The sequence below is a fragment of the Podarcis liolepis genome (assembly GCF_965112155.1).
Source record: "Podarcis liolepis genome assembly, chromosome: 2".
In the NCBI taxonomy this organism is placed as follows: Eukaryota; Metazoa; Chordata; class Lepidosauria; order Squamata; family Lacertidae; genus Podarcis; species Podarcis liolepis.
The window spans coordinates 63,851,939-63,870,716 of record NC_139555.1 but is presented as its reverse complement, the minus strand read 5'-3'; the positions used below and the strand labels follow the sequence as shown (position 1 = coordinate 63,870,716).

Genomic DNA, 18,778 nt, shown 5'->3' with positions numbered 1-18,778 from the left:
TTGCTTTGTAAAATGGCAATACCTCAGTGGACCACAGAGATTCTAGAAAAAAATTCTAGAGAACATGCGACAGACATTAGTGCTGCCCTTTGCAGCAGCACTTCTTTGAAAATTTGGTACAATTTGGGAATATATAAGGGGATTCTCCGCACACTGGTATATTACAGTTTGAAAGATGTTCCAGCTCAGTCTCCTTTGCTTGGAGGAGAATGAAAATTATTTCGAGAGAGGGCAAATCACACAGTAGAACCAGATAGATCTGGCTTTCCCCCCACCATTTCTCAACACAGTTATTTCTGGGTCATTGGATTTCAGATTAATGCTATGTGAACTGAGATAACCGCACTGATTTCAATTTGGAAATAATCCATTCTAGCCACCTCCGAACCTCCCTTCCCGCCGCCTCCCCGCTCTCCTAAAAAGAATGCAATTAAGAATATGCAATTTTCCTGTTAAGTGCAGCCTAATGCTAGAGAGGGAAAGCGCTGACAATAGATTCTAAAGACTACCTTTCTGTGAACTCGTGCAATGTTTGCAAACTCTGGCTCGCTGAAGCCTTGCAGTGCAATCCCAAAATGCACAGGGGCACATCCCACGGGGACACCTGGCTCATGTCGCAGGTGTCGTGCTGGTGTGCCGAGGAACAGAATAAACAGCCAGTGTAGTAATGCAGACAAAAAAGGAAGGGGGGAGGAAACCCAGGAGGTGGCTTCAGTTCAAGCAGCAGACAGCAAAGCCGTAGTCCAAGCACGTAGCCCAGCTCTTTGGGAACCTAAAGCTTTAATTCACACAGCTGTTTGAAATGCTCTCCAGCTAACAATAGGTAGGTAATAAAACAACTGCCACCAAAGGTGACCTACCATTTATAGTTCTGTTTGGAGAGGTGAGAGACATGTGTTCTCATACCTCTCGTGTCTGAAAGGTGTACGGAGGAGCAATACTCATGGAGGTTGCTGTTGGGAAAGGTGGAGTGATCTACAGTATGACCCTAGTCATGCCTACTCAGAAGAAAGTCCTATGGAGTCAAGTTGTTGTGTGTGCTAAATTGAGTATGTTTGGTGGGGGGTGAGGTCTGCTCGTGCAATGGGACTTGCCCCCCTTTCTTCCTTGCACCCCTGTGCTCCCTAAGCAGGATGGGGGATACTGGGAGAGGCTTGCCTGGCACCTTTGTTCAACACCTTTAGGTGCCAGGCAAAAACATTCCTTTTCTCCCAGGCCTCTGGCTAATTAAACAATCTATGACCTTTTAATCCATGTGTGTTGTTTTTGTTCGTTACTATGTTATGTAATTTTGTGTTTTTATATTGCAAACTGCCCTGTGATCCTCAAATGAATGGCAGAAAAACAAACAAAAAATATATTTTTTAAAACAGGGGCCATTGCAGGGACTGAAAGGACCCCAATGAGAGGGGGCAGCGTCTTCCGTAGGAATGTGTTAGCCCTTTTGCTCATCATCGTACATTGAACAGATCAGGGATCAGCTGGGTTGGACCTCTCCAAGGTCAACCCTATCACATGTCTCATGCCATGTGACAGATTTTGAGAGACAGCGACAGCAGTCTTTCCATCTGCCATTCCTCCTGAGCCCCTTAGTCATTCCACCCATAGATCAGAGCTATGGGTGGTATCCAACCCACTCATTCCATCAGCACAAGAGTTCCTGCCGGTTGCAGTAGGGCTTCCCACCCTCCCCACTATGCACCCCCTTCAATTTTTATAGGTTTCCTCAAAACCCTCCAGAGCATAGGGCACCTGAAAAATGAAGGCAAGGGGCAAACCTTCTGCTGTGTAATTTAAAAAATCCTTGTGCAGACAGAATGAGTTAGTTGTCGGCTGCCCTGTATGTCCCATAGGCCTGTCTGGCATCCCTTAAAAACTCGCCTGCAGCCCTTCGGTGCACAGAAGGATGCTATTGCATTGCCAATGTTGTTGTACGATTCAGCTACCAGTCAGCTCCTGCAGAGCAAATGGGGTTGCGGGAGGGAGCACCATATCGTCCTTCGCCTCAGGTAGCAAAATGTTGTGGACCTGACCTGGGTCTCTCTCTGATGCAATTACCTGCAAGTGCTCCTGTTCTTGCAGCTGTTGTTGGGGAAAATGGGTCCAATCTGATTCTGACACTGGTAGCTTTCACTGTTTCTCTTGCTACAGAACATGTAGGAACATTTTCTCCTCACCTGATAGCTGTGTCCTCAGCATACGTGATCATCAGCCTAGGCACAATATACCCTATGGTGATGGAGCATTTCAAACTGATGGTTGAGGGAGTTTAATGTTTTAATGCTACCCCTGCCCCCCCCAAAAAAAAGTTAATTGAATTTACATAGCCAGGGAAGGTTGCCTCATAGGTTCCTCTGGATGTTCTGCCTTTTCATATGTGGAGATATCTATGTTGGGGAGCATAAATATTAAGCAGTGTTAATGGAGTTAATGTTTGGAGCATGGCCCTATTTCCAGAAGTCAGGGGGTTGTGCTCTCTGTATCTCCCTCCCCTGTCCGTAGGCCTGAGGGTGACCCCTGCTCACCTCAGTTGTCACCCCAATGACTTTAGTGCAACTTGCTTGTCACATCAGCTTGAAGCATCTCGAATCCCTGTCTCCGTTCCTTTCACAGGATCACCTTGACGCTGGCTTGTCCCATGGATCTGAAGAACTTCCCCATGGACGTCCAGACATGTATTATGCAGTTGGAGAGCTGTGAGTCTTGAAGGTTTCCCCTCTAAAAATAGCTGCCATTCTGCACACAGACTTCCACTGCATCATCTGTTCAGCTCTTAGCCGAATCCTCCAATTATGAAAGAGAAACCGGAGGGAAGAAGGAAGAGATGAAGCATTGGGACAGACTGTGTTGTCATGTGCAAGTTTTCATGCTTCTCTGATCACACTCCCTGCCAGTGTTCAAGCCGTCCAGCTTAAATTTAGCTTGCTTCAACAGATTCTCAGTGGAGAATACTCTGGGGTAGAGGGCAACAACAAAAATCCTTTGTCTGGAGAAGACTGTGTGATACAATACTCGCTCAATATTTATCAGCCCTTGTCCTCTGTCCTTCATTCCTGTTGAGTCCATTTAAGGGCACTATCTTCACCAGCCAAGTGTCCCCCTGATAGTATTGGACAGCAACTCCTATGAGGCTGATGGGAGCTGTAGTCCAGCCATATCTGGGTGGCACCAGGTTGATGGAGGCTTTTGTGCTGAATGCTCTGCTGTCAACAAAAATGGCTGCCATGTGCCTCACTCCCTGGTGTCTGCCTGATGCCTAGTAGAACTCTTGGTGCTCTGGTATTTCACATTTCTTCACCTCTGCTCCACATCACTAGCTGCCAGTGGTGGAGCCCAGATAATGCAGAATGTCGTGATGACACATCACAAGGCATGTAGGTGTCAGATACGGGGAGGAGAAAACTGAATGAGCAGCGGCCCCTCTAGGTAGCAGTTCTGCATTTACCCTTAGCATCTAGTTTTGACCCTCCTGTAAATTGTGAACTATGGTTGGGAGCAGCATCCGTTACATGTGTGTATCTTGCTGTTAAGAGACAAAAGGTTTGTACTACAGTTGTACCTTGATTCTCGAATGGCTTAGTTGCCGAACACATCGGCTCCCAAACGCCACGAATCCAGAAGTATGTTTTCCGGTTTGTGAACGTTTTTCAGAAGCTGAATGTCCAATGCAGCTTCCAATTGAGTGCAGGAAGCTCCTGCAGCCATTTGGAAGCTGTGCCTTGGTTTCTGAACGGTTTCAGGAGTCAAACAGACATCCAGAACGGATTAAGTTTGAGAACCAATGTGCCACTGTACTAGATGTGAATGTCAGCCATGTCAGTTGGTCATCTGAATTTTACCTTAAGCCCCCGTTGCCATTTCACCCTGTGTACACTTCTTTTTATATGTCTTTAAATTAATCCACGCTTGCAAATGTGTGCACCCCAACATCCCTTCCACAGTGAACCTATTCAGAGTTGGGAAACACACCTAACTCAAAGCAGCTTTGGGGCTATTATTTCTTGGCCCCTCCAAGCATTTGAATCCAGTGCAAATCACAGTTCATGCTGAAGTGTTTTGTTTCCCCCTCTGTTTATAGTTGGCTACACAATGAACGATCTGATATTTGAGTGGCAAGAGAAAGGAGCTGTGCAGGTTGCTGATGATTTAACCCTGCCTCAGTTCATCCTAAAGGAAGAAAAGGACTTGCGCTACTGCACGAAGCATTACAATACAGGTCAGTGGTGGACTTGCACTTCTTGCATTACCATGCTAAGCATTATAATGCAAGTTGGTGATGGCCAATATATGCCAAACGTTCCTCCCTAGAAATAGTCAACTGATGAGATTCTGGCTCCACACATTTTGTTCAGCACTTCTCTATAGTTTCAATAATTCCTTCAATTCAGACATATGCAGGCTGAAGAACACACATCTATCCCCACAGATGGGTTGCAGTTTAGTATTCCTGATAGGAAACTGCTAAATACTTGTTGATTTGTTGTTTGAAAGGGCAAAGAAACCAGGAAGCAAGTGAGAGCTTATGCCTACTTTGCTCTGGGAACTGACTGCCCAACACAATTTCCCAACATATGCACTAACTAGGATGTTGCAATTTGCGCATCTTTCCCTCTTAGGGAAAGTGTCACCTGTGAAGCAGCCTTGAAATTGTGCCCAGGGCTGAATCTACACAGAGATAGATGATAGATAGATAGATAGATAGATAGATAGATAGATAGATAGATGATAGATAGATAGATAGATAGATAGATAGATAGATAGATGATAGATAGATAGTTAGATGATAGATAGATAGATGATAGATAGATAGATAGATAGATAGATAGATAGATAGATAGATAGATAGATGATAGATGATAGATAGATAGATAGATAGATAGATAGATAGATAGATAGATAGATGATAGATAGATAGATAGATAGATAGATAGATAGATAGACACACCGTATATATAAAAAAACGCTGTGAAAATGCTTTTTTTGAAAAAAAAAGTTGTAAAATATATATGGAATTTGCCATTAGCTGATCAGCACCATCTAGTGTCACATTTGTATAGTGCACTTAAAATATTATATTTGCAGCTGTATAGCTGAATCCCAGGCCTGGGTAGGAAATGGTTATTTGAGCAGGTGACCTCTTGCCTAAAAATGCTTCCTGTCAAGACTCTCACATGCCCCTGCTGGTCCCCATTAGGCTAACCTTTTCCTGGTTCATTCCTAGGCAAGTTCACCTGCATAGAAGCTCGTTTCCACCTGGAGCGGCAGATGGGCTACTACCTGATCCAGATGTACATCCCCAGTCTGCTGATTGTAATTCTCTCCTGGATCTCCTTCTGGATCAACATGGATGCTGCGCCTGCCCGAGTTGGTCTGGGCATCACTACTGTGCTCACTATGACCACGCAGAGCTCCGGTTCCCGAGCATCTTTGCCCAAGGTAACATGTCCTCTTTGAAGCAGGTAATTCAGAAATCCCTATGGGAGCAGGCAGAGCTCAGTTAGAGCACCTCTAGTTTTAAAGGATTGGGTTGCAGGTGGTGCGAAAGGCTTCTGGTGCTGCCAGTCAAAGTAGGACATACTGGGCTGAATGGGCAAATATTCCAATCTGGTAAATGTCCAAACCACAGAGCCTAGGGCTTGCCGATCAGAAGGTCGGCAGTTCGAATCCCTGTGACGGGGTGAGCTCTTATTGCTTGGTCCCAGCTCCTGCCAACCTAGCAGTTCAAAAGCACGTCAACGTGCAAGTAGATAAATAGGTACTACTCCGGCGGGAAGGTAAACGGCGTTTCTGTGTGCTGCTCTGGTTCACCAGAAGTGGCTTAGTCATGCTGGCCACATGACCCAGAAGCTGTCTGTGGACAAACACCGGCTCCCTTGGCCAGTAAAGCTAGATGAGCGCTGCAACCCCAGAGTCATCCATGACTGGACTTAACAGTCAGGGGTCCGTTTACCTTTATGTCCCTAAATAGATTTTTGCAGCTAACGCCTTTCAAAACACCAGCTTGGCATATTCCTCAGCTGTTTCCCATATTCCCCACCCCAAACCCCTAGCGTATATAATCGGTGGATCCCTTTCACTTTCTTTAGTAAGCTTCCAAATGGGTAATTACTTCACTGGAAGATAAAGCGTTTAACACCAGTTAAATTAAACCAAATCAGTAGTGAAATAGTGGGTCTGCACTGGCATTGTATCTCTCCAGGAGCAGATTATTTCCATATGCAGTGAAACAATGGCAAAATCCATCAGTTTTCGAATAACGTCGCAAAGGTTATTTTTTTAGGGGTATTTTGTGTATTACCTGTCTCTCCAGTAAGCTTTTGATAATATAATGAAGATGTGGTCCCTGGAAACGACCAAGAACAGGTTAATAATATGATAATTGCAGCATGAATTGTGACTGCAAGTAAATGGGAAAAACAGAGAAGATCCTCAGATAGAGAATCAGCTAAAAAGACCATGGAATACTTAAGCAGTGGTACTTATGCATTTAATTAGATTCAGAGTAGGTAAGGAATAAGAAAATAAAATAATTATTTTTTGAAAGCTGTATATTTAAAATATATACATTTATAGAATACCCACTTTAATTAGATTGTACCAGAAGATTTACTCTAGTCCTAGAAGAAAATATATAATATTAATGACTTGAAATTTAGTGATTAACACATTATATATTGGTTATCACCATTTCATCATCTTGTTTTCTCCCCTCTTAAGCTGCCCTTATGAATTGCAGCTTGTGAATTAACTGTCAAAAATTATTAGTATGGATTAATTAATTAATGGTAATCATAATGATAAAAAGAAGACATTAAAGCAGAACTGATTTAACTCTTGTTGACAGTAGCCAGCCAGGTAATAGCTACAGTTCACATTTAAGGGATCCTATTGAAAGTATCATTTCTTAGGGCTGAACTAAACCTTGCTTGCAAATGCATGTAATAAAACCTGTTTGAAAGAAAAGCTGATCTGGGGAAAGAATCATTTTGGGTGGAGAAATTGAGGTTGGTGGGCTTAACCTAACTCTCCCCCCCGCCAGTCTGCACGCTGCTTTCTCTTGTTGCACAATACACCCACAACTGAACAAAGTGTTCCAAATGCATCTTTACCTTCCTAGATGTGAAATTCTGTGGGGAAGAAAGCAGCTGGTGGAAGGGGGGCAATTTAGAGCAGAGAAAGTATCAGAGCAGGATTAAGTACTCCCTCCTCTTTGGCTTCTCTGATCCAAATCATCTCCTTCTGAAGTGTATTTTCTTTTTCTTTCAAGAAAAAAAAAGTCCGTTGGGATTTTGCTTCACCCAAATATGTGTAGTGATCAAATGAGCTGAGATGAAGCACCTTGTCATTAAATGATTCCCTTACAGTGACTGAGTTACAGGGTAAAGTGAAGAGTGATCAGAGAAGTAACTGTCAGGAGCTCGTCTTACTCTCGAGTAGGACCCTGGTAGAGACACATGCCTGACTGGCATGTTCTCTCCCTCCTGGTCGTTCGTTTGGGAGCTTGAAAGCTTTCTTCAGCCCAAACGTCACAGCAACCGATGCCAACACACTTAGAGTCTTCGTAGTTTGTGTAACAGACCTCAGCAACTCAGCATTTTGGCTAATCTACTTTATTTACATATAAATACACACAGAGCACTGCAACATGGCTCCCTATCTCTTTAGCATCAGACAGCAGAGAGAAAGAACAAAGGATAATAGTTCCACGTCATGGAACACAGTACCACAAACATCCTGGCTCCGTCACTTCCCACTCTGTGGAGTCAAAACATACACCGCCATGACCATATTTTAATATGGATTAGTTTACTTTATTCTATTTTGGTTTATTTTTGTTTAGTTAGAAAATATAAGGAAAGAGCACATATAAGTATAAGTTTAAATTAATATTTAACAGTAAAATTATTTAAGATTATTATTATCACTATTACCTTTTCTTTGTACGTGTGTTTAAGAACGTGTATGATATCCATGGATTTCAATAAATAAGTTTTTTTAAAAAAGGAAGATGCATCAACCACATCATCTTCTCAAGGAAAGTTATGGTTCTCTCATGAGAAATTTCACCATCATTATAGGCTTGAGATTCTAGCCTCCTATTAAATTCCTGCTTCCACCCAGACATAAATGACTGTCTGGCTCATTGTTTATTATCCATTTAGTGCCATCCATCATATCCCAAGACAAATTTAGGAAACACCAGCACGATCCCCTATAGCTTCACTTCCTTTTGACCCCTAGTTCAATAAAGAAGGGCAGATCGGCTATTACAATCCATGAATACCCCAGGGTTTAAAGATTGGATAAAAGATCAAATCCTTTCAATAGGTTCAACAGCATATGAGCCATGTAAGACCACCGTTGTGTACAATATAGCATGTACAAATCAGTCACTCTCTTTCAACCAGGACTAGTAAGAGAAGAACAATTGAAGGACATAACACTGGTAGCTCAGCAGTAGCAGTAGAGCATCAGTATTGCATGCAGAAGATCCCAGGTTTGATACTTGGCATCTCCTGGGAATGTCCACTGTCTGAAACTCTGGAGAGACGCTGCCAGTCATTGTGGGCAGTACTGGTCTTAGAGGGGCAAATGGCTGGGCCCTATACAAAGCAAGTTAAAAAGTCAAAGGAAGCACTTGCTCTGTTGTTGCATATTTTTTAAAAAAGCAAAACCCAGCATATGCAGAGAAAATAGGCAACAAAATTACAAATGGAAATTTCTGGGGAAGAATGGAATTATTCATAGGGAAAACTTGATAAATATACAGTAGGTTCTGTATTGCAGGAAAATTGTGATGCTTCCAGTGGCAAAGCATCTACTCTGTATGCAACAGGGCTGCGGTTCAGACCCCAGCATCTCTGGCATAGTTCTGGGAATGTCGCTACTCTGAAACAACCTGAGCTAAATGGACCAATCGTTCCTTTCTATCTCAGTGCTGTCTAAACCCTATAGTAATGTTTCAAACCCATTCGCTCTCTGTCAAAGGGCAAGAGGGGACTTTGCCCATTGTGCGTGGACGTGTGTGTGTGTGCTAGGAGACTGCAAGCAAAGGTCAAAAGCTATCCATTCTGTTTGGGTAGAAAGATTGTGTTTAGACCCTGAGATATTTGCCTCACCAATATTAAAAGGGATAGTGCCGAAAGTGAGTGTGGGGAACCATTAGCCTCCAACTACAACTCCCATCAGCCTCAGGAAGAAGGGCCAATGGTCAGAGCTAATGGGAGTTGTGGTTCTGCAACGGCTGGCGGGCCAAAGGTTCCCCACACCTGATCCAAAGAAAAGGGCGGAATCTTGTTCTATAAGACAGTGAGATAAATGGACTGTAAATACTGGAGGATTTCTCAAATGCCTGAAGAATGGTGTGTAAGACAGTAGGATACAGCTGTCTTAAGTAAACTAAGACAGGTATGATGGGTGAAATGGGGTATGAGATGAAAATCTCTTTGAAATGCATGGGGGAAATTATTGTAAGACAAAATACAGGAATGGGAAATCCATTTCCATTGACATAATAAGTGTGTGTGTGTGTGTGTGTGTGTGTGTGTGTGTGTGTGTGTTACCAGGCTTTATATTATGTACCAACCAAATACAGTGGTACCTTGGTTTAAGAACAGTCCTGTTTATGAACGATTTGGTTTACGAACTCTACAAAACCAAAGGTAGTGTCCCGGGGTGAGAACTTTACCTCAGTCTAAGAACAGAATCTGAACGGTGGAAGGGCACCGGCAGCAGGAGGCCTCATTAGGGAAAGCGCGCCTCGGTTTAAGAATGGCATTGGTTTAAGAATGGACTTCCAGAATGGATTAAGTTCATAAACCGAGATACCACTGTATGATGTTTAACATGTTTTATATTCCTTCGTAAACTGCTTAGAGGTCTTCTATGAAACAAGCACTATATCCATTCTGGTAAATAAATAAATACATTATAGAGCCACCCACCTAGCACTGCATGTAGAAGATGGATCTCTACCCTGTGGGATTGACAATGCAGAAAACAGGCCCACCAAGGGAGATAGCAGAGGAGAGGCAGGGTAGTGGAACGAGGAGGAGACATAGGAAGAATATTTGGCTATTTCAATATCTGTGCCATTAAGTGACTGGTTACACAAGTTGCCAGTCTGTATGCATGGTTGAGTTGTTACAAATTAGGATCCAAATAAGCAGGTAAAGGGCTTTAACCCATTACTCCTCCCTATGGACCTGATGCAGATTATAGGAGGGCATGCCTGCAATTTGCATAGAGGGCCGAGTTTCCAGAAAAGCAAATGGGGGGGGGGGGTTTCCAATGCAAATTGCAGATGTGCTGAACAGGAGCAACAGAGGTCTGTATTATGGAAGGTCTTGAAAGATTAAAGCCCCCAACCCATTCCTTTGACTAGAGTCTCAATCCAGATTCACCTCCCCCAGAAAATAACCTGAATATTAGTGCTTTGGGGGGGGGGGAAACACCTCTTCCTACACTTAAAGGCAAAGCTATGTGATTAGCAGAATGTGTAGCTTGGCTTTTAGTTGTACTAGGGAATGGGTACAGGGGGAAATGAATCAACAAATATTGGGAAAGTTGGAAGTGGCTGGGCATTTATGCTTCCTGTGGCCCTCCCTCAAGCAGAGAGCGATGCAACCGAACCACCCCAGCTGGCTAACTTGGAGCAGACTTTGTTAGGCTTGCCGGTCTACCTGGCTGGAGAGCGCCTGGCTCCAGTTGCCAACCTCATCCTCTCTTCTCCCCCAGGTGTCCTACGTGAAGGCCATTGATATATGGATGGCTGTGTGCTTGCTGTTTGTCTTCTCGGCTCTGCTGGAGTACGCCGCTGTCAACTTTGTGTCCCGGCAGCACAAGGAACTGCTCAGGTTTAGAAGGAGAAGGCGGCACCATAAGGTAAGTGATACGCGAGCCGACGCAGCCGTGTAGAAGAGCACAGCTGAAATGGACGGGTCCTGGGGCAAGGCTGGCCTGATCGAGAATGGGCACTGGAGACCATTTCATTTGGGCAGGCAAGATTGGAGCACATCGGCAATGAGCCAATAAGACGAGCCCAGCAGCCATATTTGAAAGGGAGATTTGCGTATCGTTTGGAAGGGGCCAGGAGCTACAGCCAATCAATGCTCTCTGGTGCACGGTGGGCAGATGTACTCATCTATTTCCCTCCATCTCCCATCAGTTCCAGCCAGCATGGGCAAAGATGGCAGAAGCTGTAGCGCAAAGACATCTGTGTGGCCCTGGTTTGCAGGCAAACACCTTCCCTTCAAATGCTGTGCTACTCGCCAATGGTCACCGTTATTGACATTATAAACCTGCCCACTGTATAAAGGGTAAAACTCGGCCCATAATGTGTTATATTAAAGTGGCTTGGGAGAAGCATTTGAGAATGGATGGGAAACTACCAAAACAGAAGGCCAGTGCAGTAGCTGCTTCTCTGACATTCAGCTTGCTCTCCCAGTTTTTGCAAAAAGTTAACTCTACCGATTCAAAGAGCCTGTGCCTGTAACTGAAGCTCTCCTGGTCATGCTGTCCGCATTGCTTCACGTGCTGCGATATCATTCATGGGTCCATGCTGCTTTCTTTAGCTGGGTTGGGAGGCAAGGAATGGTCTCAGAACTGCACTGCTGAAGTAGCCAGTTTCCTATATAAAGGTAAGTAGAACAAACTCTCTCACCAGTCAAGCTCCCTGTTGGGTTTGCCGAATCATAGAGTTGGGGGGGAGCCCCAAGGGTCATCCAGTCCAACCCCTTGCAGTGCAGGGATCTCAAGTGAAGCATCCAGGACAGATGACCAGCCAACCTCTGCTTCAAAACCTCCAAGGAAGGAGAGTTTTTAAGCAGAGGTTGACTGGCCATCTGTAATGATGCTAAGCTGTATGGATGCGCTTTGTCAGTAACTGGCCTCAAGCGGAGTAAGGTGAACTTGGTAGGCCTCCTTGTGCCTCCCCGACTCTGAACCTGCCTACTCCAAAGAAGTGTTTTGATGGGGCAAGACATATATGAGACAAAAACAGCAAGTGGAGACTACAGCAGAACGTTGCAGTATATCCCCAGCCCTTAGCATGCTCTAGTTCTACGCCAGTGTGGTGTAGTGGTTAAGAGCGGTAGTCTCGTAATCTGGTGAACCGGGTTTGCTTCCCCACTCCTCCACATGCAGCTGCTGGGTGACCTTGGGCCAGTCACACTTCTCTGAAGTCTCTCAGCTTCACTCACCTCACAGAGTGTTTGTTGTGGGGGAGGAAGGGAAAGGAGAATGTTAGCTGCTTTGAGACTCCTTTGGGTAGTGATAAAGTGGGATACCAAATCCAAACTCTTCTTGTTCAGGGTTCCAACCAGCTTGAAACAGGTGCTTTGTAGTCTTGTTCAGGCTTTACCAGAGAGGGCTGCGGGGGAGGTGAAAAAAAAAGGATTGGCTTTAGACCTCCTCTTTGGGCTTCATAGAAGCTAAAGCTGTGCTCAGACCTTCCTCTTTATATTGTCATTAGCCCTTGGGCTCCGATAACTTGCAAAGTATTTTGCAGGAGGCAGCTTGTGGGAAAGGGTCGTAACTCAGTAGCAGAGCACCTACTTTACACAGAGATGATTCAATCCCCAGCACCTGTAAGTAGGGCCTGGAACCTTCCCTGCCTGAAATTCCACAGAACTGCTGCTAGGCAGTGAAGTTGCTACTGAGCTGGCTAGAGGCTCTGGCAGATAGAGCGGAGGAAACCAAGAGTGGGTTCAACAATCAAGAAGCAAGTTTCTGCACCCTCTGTAGAGAGAAGGGAGGGGGCAGATGGGCTTTTCAACCTGGGAAGGTAGCCCATCTAGAATAAGGAAAACTCTGATCCTAAATCTCTGCTGCCTTGTGTCTATACTCATTCATGAGAAAGGCTTCTGGAGTAAACCCCAGGGGGAAATCCATACCCGTTGTCTTTCGGGACATCTTTGGGAGAAGACAAGACTATGGAGTATACAAATCTGGAGTATAGTCCCTAAGACTGTTGGATGGCACCTTGTACGCCTCCTTCTAATAACTCCTGCAGCCAAGATGGTGCCAAATATATTGCTCTGCTTTCCTTTGGTCCACATCAGCAAAGCCGAGAGAGGGGTCTTGTTGTCTGGGCATCCCAGGACCTCCAAACACAATGCCCATGTTTGCGCCCTGGAGAGGTCACTTTGGTGCTGCTAACACAGCAAAAGCAACACAGGAGGCACAGTTATGAGTTACCAGTCTCTGCAGCTACAGCAGGCGCTGTGATTCTCTAGTTGTTTTTCTTTCCCCTGGAGACACATTCTATTGTGTCAAGGCAGATGGATGCCAACACTGGACCAAGGGTGTGACTCTCGGCATAAGGCAGCTTCTTGACGTGTTCCTGCTACCACTCCAGCCATTTGCTGTTTGCCTGCCTCACTCATGGTGGGTTTGTGAGGGTGACTTCATAACAGCCGAAAGCAAATGGAGAAGAGGGAATAAATATCCCACTGAGCAGGTGGAAAAGAGTGGCAATCTACTATTTTGCCACAAAAATTCTGTGAAGGTACTTTGCTTCTTCTTTTTTCTGGTGGCCTGTCGACTTTCTGCAGAGGGAGAAAGGTTGGCTGGAACTACAAAAGAGAAAGGAAAAAAGAGGCTAGCCTGAAAATGATACTGAGAAATAAAGGGAACTTGTAATGAAACAGAAAGTTGAACAATGTTATTTTTCTGGTAAGGCAACATCTCTCAAATATAATTCAACCATTCTTCTTCCTCGAGGAATATTTCAATCAAAATGCATAGGGACAATTAATTTGAGTTATCATTTCATTAAAGTTTCGTCACCATCTTGAGGCTTGCCTCTTTTCTTTTCTTTTCTTTTCTTTTCTTTTCTTTTCTTTTCTTTTCTTTTCTTTTCTTTTCTTTTCTCCCTCCCTCCCTCTCTCTCTTCCTTTTTCTTTCTCTCTTTCTTCTTTCTGAATAAGGTGTAGATTTAATATCAGTCTGTACACCTAGTCTCCTGAATCTTGTGCCAGAATTAGCACTGGACATGGCGGGTGGGCAGGGGGGAAGCAGTTGAACCAGATCTCCTGGCTGCTTTTTCTTTGAAAAATATAAAAACTGGCTGGTGGGATGACTAGGTGCGTGGGAGTTTAATATTACAATGGGCTTCAATTTTACCTTCCCAAATGTAAATATACCCACCATTTCCACACAGACTTTTCTAAGTCCTTAGAGTTGAGCTTCTACCCCCATGAGTTTCAGAAGTCTATCTTTGTGGTACGGCTAAAATGCAGAATGTGACTCTTGGGATACAGATAAGTTTCTTGCTTCGCATTGCTGCCACCTGCTGGCCAGAGCAAGATTTTATTCTTTTTTATTATTATTTTTAAAATAGAAAGATAAGCAGACAGTACATTTTTTTAAAAAACCACCTTTGAAAAGCCCCCAAGTCATCTTGAGGTTAAAAGACTGCCTCCCATCCCAATTCTTAACTCGCCCCTTCTCTTTTAACTGGGTGGTAATTTTCAACGCTTCATCTATCACGTAAATTAAAATAGCAAATTCCATTTAATAACTTGATAACCCACATTTGCCTGTGTCACCATAATCTAAATCTGCCTATTAAATAAATTGGAATCTCTTTTTATAGTTTAGTGCCAAAACTGTAGAAATAATAGTTCTATGAACTCCTGACTTCCTTTTATCTTGGTTCTAATTGAGGACAAATATTATGCATGCATGGAAATTCCCCAGGGGGGAGTAGCATACAGATCTATTAAAGTACTTGAAAGCAGGCAGCACCTACACGCAGTGCAGAACACTGGCTAGCACTGAGAGCAGCTGTTCTTGGCAGACTGATGCTGTGATCTTTCCTATCTCTCTCCTTTTATCCATTAAACTAGCATAAGATCACCTCCCCTTTTCTATCTTTCCCCAGGAAGAAGAATGAGAGGGGAAGAAAGGGAGGCTTTCTTAGACCCTGGGAATATTTTTTCATCAGGATACATTATTTGGACCATCTGGATGTTGAATGCCAGCATGGTTAAACAAGAGGATCAAGGAGGTTATAAAGCACAAGAATGATTCATTGGGGTGGGGGGGGGAGGAAATCTTGACATACCTACTAAAACAATAAAAAGTGCCACAGACCTGCAAGCCAAATGCAAAGATACAATGAGCTGGGATAGCTCAGTTGGTAGAGCATGAGACGCTCAATCTCAGGGTTATGGATTCAAGTCCAACGTTGGGCAAAAAGAGGTTTGGACTAAATGACCTTTGTGGTACCTTCCAAGTCTGTGATTCTAAGGCAAGCCAGTAATAAAATTGTCAATGATATGAAGCTGTTAATGGTTTTTCAAAAATGAAAACAGGAAATGAGCCCAGGAGGGAGCAAAACTTCCAGATAACAAAGGTGAAAAGACAGGGACATTTCAGAGATTTTCTTCCCTCACCTAGTGCTGCACATCCAAACTGTGTTGGACTTTTTTTTTTATCAACTTGCGCAGCAGTTCCCTTTGCTTTTGAAACCCAGACTTTCCAAAGCACTTTGTGTTATTTCTGCACATGGGAGTGAAGGGAGTCTGGAAAAAGTAAAAAAAAAAAACCTCAACAGGATAACTCTTTGAATACCACCTTTAGAACATTTCACAGCCGAGAAAGTACACTGGAAACATCAAAACCAGCGTCTTGCGTGGTGCCAGTTCAAGGTGTAAAAGGAGACATTGTGAACAGAGAGCAGGTAGCTAAAGAAGAGACCCCACTCTTTGGGTGTTGACTGTAGAGAGCCAGTGCTATCCCCAGGGAGGAGGGGGGAGGAAAGGGAAACAGGGATGATGCGCTTACAGATCCAACCTGCTCCTGAGACTAAACGGTTCCATAGGTAAGTCATATGCCTGGCAGCGAACTCCAGATGAAGCAAAACTTCATTCAGTATCATTTGCTCAGATTTGCCAAAGCGCTCTCAACTCCATTCATACTTCCTTGCTGTGAACTTGTGGCGGTACAATTCATCCATACCATGCAAGGCCGCTCTTAAAAGATACTCTGCAAAGAAAGGAAAAGGAAAAGCCATGCATAGGGAACTTGGTCTAAATTAAAGTCCATAGGTTAACTGGGGGCAAATTTCACCACACCTTTTCCTCCAACTGCTTCCCAGCATATAACTTGGAAAGGTCCTGCTTCACCCATGATAATGAATGCAGAGTCTTAAACTGGATGTCCTACTCTGTGTGTACTGATATTTAAGAAAGCTTGAAAAACAGAAGCTTCTATATGCTAATATCTAGGCCAGGATTTGCTCGTGGAATTGCTAAATGACCTTTGTGTTCAGAGCATCATCACAGCTGCTTCATATTCTGAATTAAAGGCCGTCAGTTCTTTGGCTTCTTTTCCTGGCCCTGACAAGAATTCTTATTTATTTAATTAATTTACCGTATTGGCCCGAATATAAGCCACTCCCTTAAAATTCCGCAGGCACTCACACCCGTTCCATTTTACCAGATGTCTGATTCGGCAGCAATATCATTTTGTAAGGTCACAAATTTAAGCCACACTTTAACTTTTAATGGTCAGAATTGGGGGGGGGGGGAGTGAGGATTATATTCAGGCCAATATGGTATTAAATTCATCTGAGGAGCATAGGGCAGTTTACAGTATAACATATATTCATACATCCTGTAGGTGACGTCTCACTATCTTTAATTTTTATTTAAAAAAAACACTAACACTTTCAAAAATAGGCAGGTCAGTCTGAATGTAGCCTTTCTCCAGCTCATAGAAGCATAAAATATTCTTTATTGGGTTCTTAAGTTTAGTGAGGATGCCGTAAGCTCTACTCACATTCCCACAATCCGGCAGAACCCAGTCCCAGCCCCCTTGTGATGACTGTTAGCCCAGTTTGAGCCTGTAGCTGTGCCTCTATGACCTTGAGGATCTCTGCAAGAGACTGGGGGAGGAAACAGAGTGGAAAGGGAAAGCCCCAAAGAGACAGAGAGGAGCATCGGCCATCAAAACTGATGCTGTACACAGGTATCTTTTAAAGGACGAGCCTTTTCTGCTCAAAGTCCATGTAACTCCGTAGAAATCCACATGGAACGACTTTTGCTATATGAGTTACATGGAGCCCACTCCTTCTGGGCAAGCCAAGAATAAAGAAGGTATGGATGGGGAGGAGGGGCAGAAGCAAAACAGGGGATATCTTGTTGAGGACAAGGAATGGTTCCCGAAGGAAAGGCAGGTCAACCCACTTTCCAATGGATCCCCTGCTTTGCATCTGTGCATTGTACTGCACCCATCTATAAGGCTGGTCTCTCCAAGAGGGGGTTGCCCAACTCGAGCAAGGCCTCACAAGAGGGACCTGTCCCCAGGGACTTTGGAGCTATGGTAGGAGAGCCTTATAGCAAGGGTGCACTGTCTATATCTTATTTGTAAGTAGAGCCCTATGTTTAATATATTTCAGGAGGACGACACTGGAGAAGGCAGGTTCAACTTTTCGGCCTACGGGATGGGGCCCGCCTGCCTTCAGGCCAAGGATGGCATCTCGGTCAAGGGAGTCAACAACAACAACACGGCCAACCCAGCGCCACCCCCTTCAAAGTCTGACGCCGAGATGCGCAAGCTCTTCGTCCAGCGGGCCAAGAAGATAGATAAGATCTCGCGGATCGGCTTCCCCATGGCTTTCCTCATCTTCAACATTTTCTACTGGATCATCTACAAGATCGTCCGAAGGGAAGATGTCCACAAGCCATGAGCTGGGGTGCAAGGTTCGTAGGTGGAATTCCAAGAAGATGAGGATGGATGGTGGTTAAAGGCAAGACAGATGGTTACTCTATACACACTACGTGCAATAGCAATGCAGTGATGCATGAATTTAAGAATGTGGCAATATCTATTTTAAAAAACAAAGTGGGTGACTTTTAAAACAAAATATATGAACTGAGGAATATTACGGGGGGTGGGCAGTGGGAAGAAAGCTTTCGAAAACTTGAGTGGGGTAAGATTACGGGAGGGGCAAGTTGTTTTACCGCACTGGGAAGTTTAGGATTGCTACGGCGGCAGTCCAAGCAGTGTAATATATTAAATATATATTCATGCTTAATTATAATGCAAAAATAAATCCTTTTTTAGCCTATTAACAGCTTAGATTCTAAAGCCGATGGAATGATTCATGATTCCATGTGCAAAGAGGATTGCAATTACGCTTAAACCAGACTCTTGCTCTGTAAGGCCATACCAGTTTCTAAGCAAGCACGCAAAAAAAAGCAAAACAAAAAAACAAAAAAAGACAAGCAAAAGAGAAAAAAGTCATATACTGTATACTGCCCCATGTTGTTCGTGTATGGTTTGAAGATGGAATGAGTTGGGCCAGGGGATTTTTAAAAAAAAGAAAAGAAAGGAAGAGTCAGGGTCCACTGGGAGAGATTGAGGGGTGCCAAAGTTGCAAAGCAATCATTTTATGATCCAAGAAAAAAGAACCTATATTATATAGATATATATCGATAGCTAGATAGCAGTCCTATATCCTTTCAGAGAGTGGTGCAAATCCATGGCATTAAATCTAAAATTGTAACTTACATCCTTGAACATCCTTTTGGAGATGTGTCCATAGATTTCAGTGAGAAGCTGGTTGCGCCTCCAATTCTTAAATTGCAAGAGGTAGGAGTTGTGTTTTGGGGACAAAGACACTCAGTCACAACTCATACCTTCAGTGAGATTCACCTCAGTGTGATCATGGAGTCATGATGCAATGTGGGGTATTTTTAAAAAAAATTAATCTTAAGATGCTCGCCATGTTTCTTTAAATAACAAAAGCAAATTGTTACTGTGAAAAGCT

The 18,778-nt window shown here is 43.9% G+C and overlaps 1 protein-coding gene across 2 annotated transcripts in view; it reads left to right on the top strand.

The window, feature by feature from the left end:
* GLRA1 (glycine receptor alpha 1) overlaps positions 1 to 17,850 on the top strand; it is an 82,877-nt gene extending 65,027 nt beyond the window's left edge. Inside the window, exons 5-9 of one of the 2 annotated variants that reach the window (XM_083488453.1) lie at positions 2,614 to 2,696; positions 4,079 to 4,216; positions 5,222 to 5,436; positions 10,738 to 10,884; positions 17,381 to 17,850. In XM_083488453.1, the coding sequence (XP_083344579.1) occupies positions 2,614 to 2,696; positions 4,079 to 4,216; positions 5,222 to 5,436; positions 10,738 to 10,884; positions 17,381 to 17,695 (898 nt within the window). In that variant the 3' untranslated portion in view covers positions 17,696 to 17,850. The remainder of the gene's footprint in view (positions 1 to 2,613; positions 2,697 to 4,078; positions 4,217 to 5,221; positions 5,437 to 10,737; positions 10,885 to 17,380) is intronic. The other variant, XM_083488454.1, reaches the window with a different exon arrangement.
* The last annotated feature ends 928 nt before the right edge of the window (positions 17,851 to 18,778 follow it).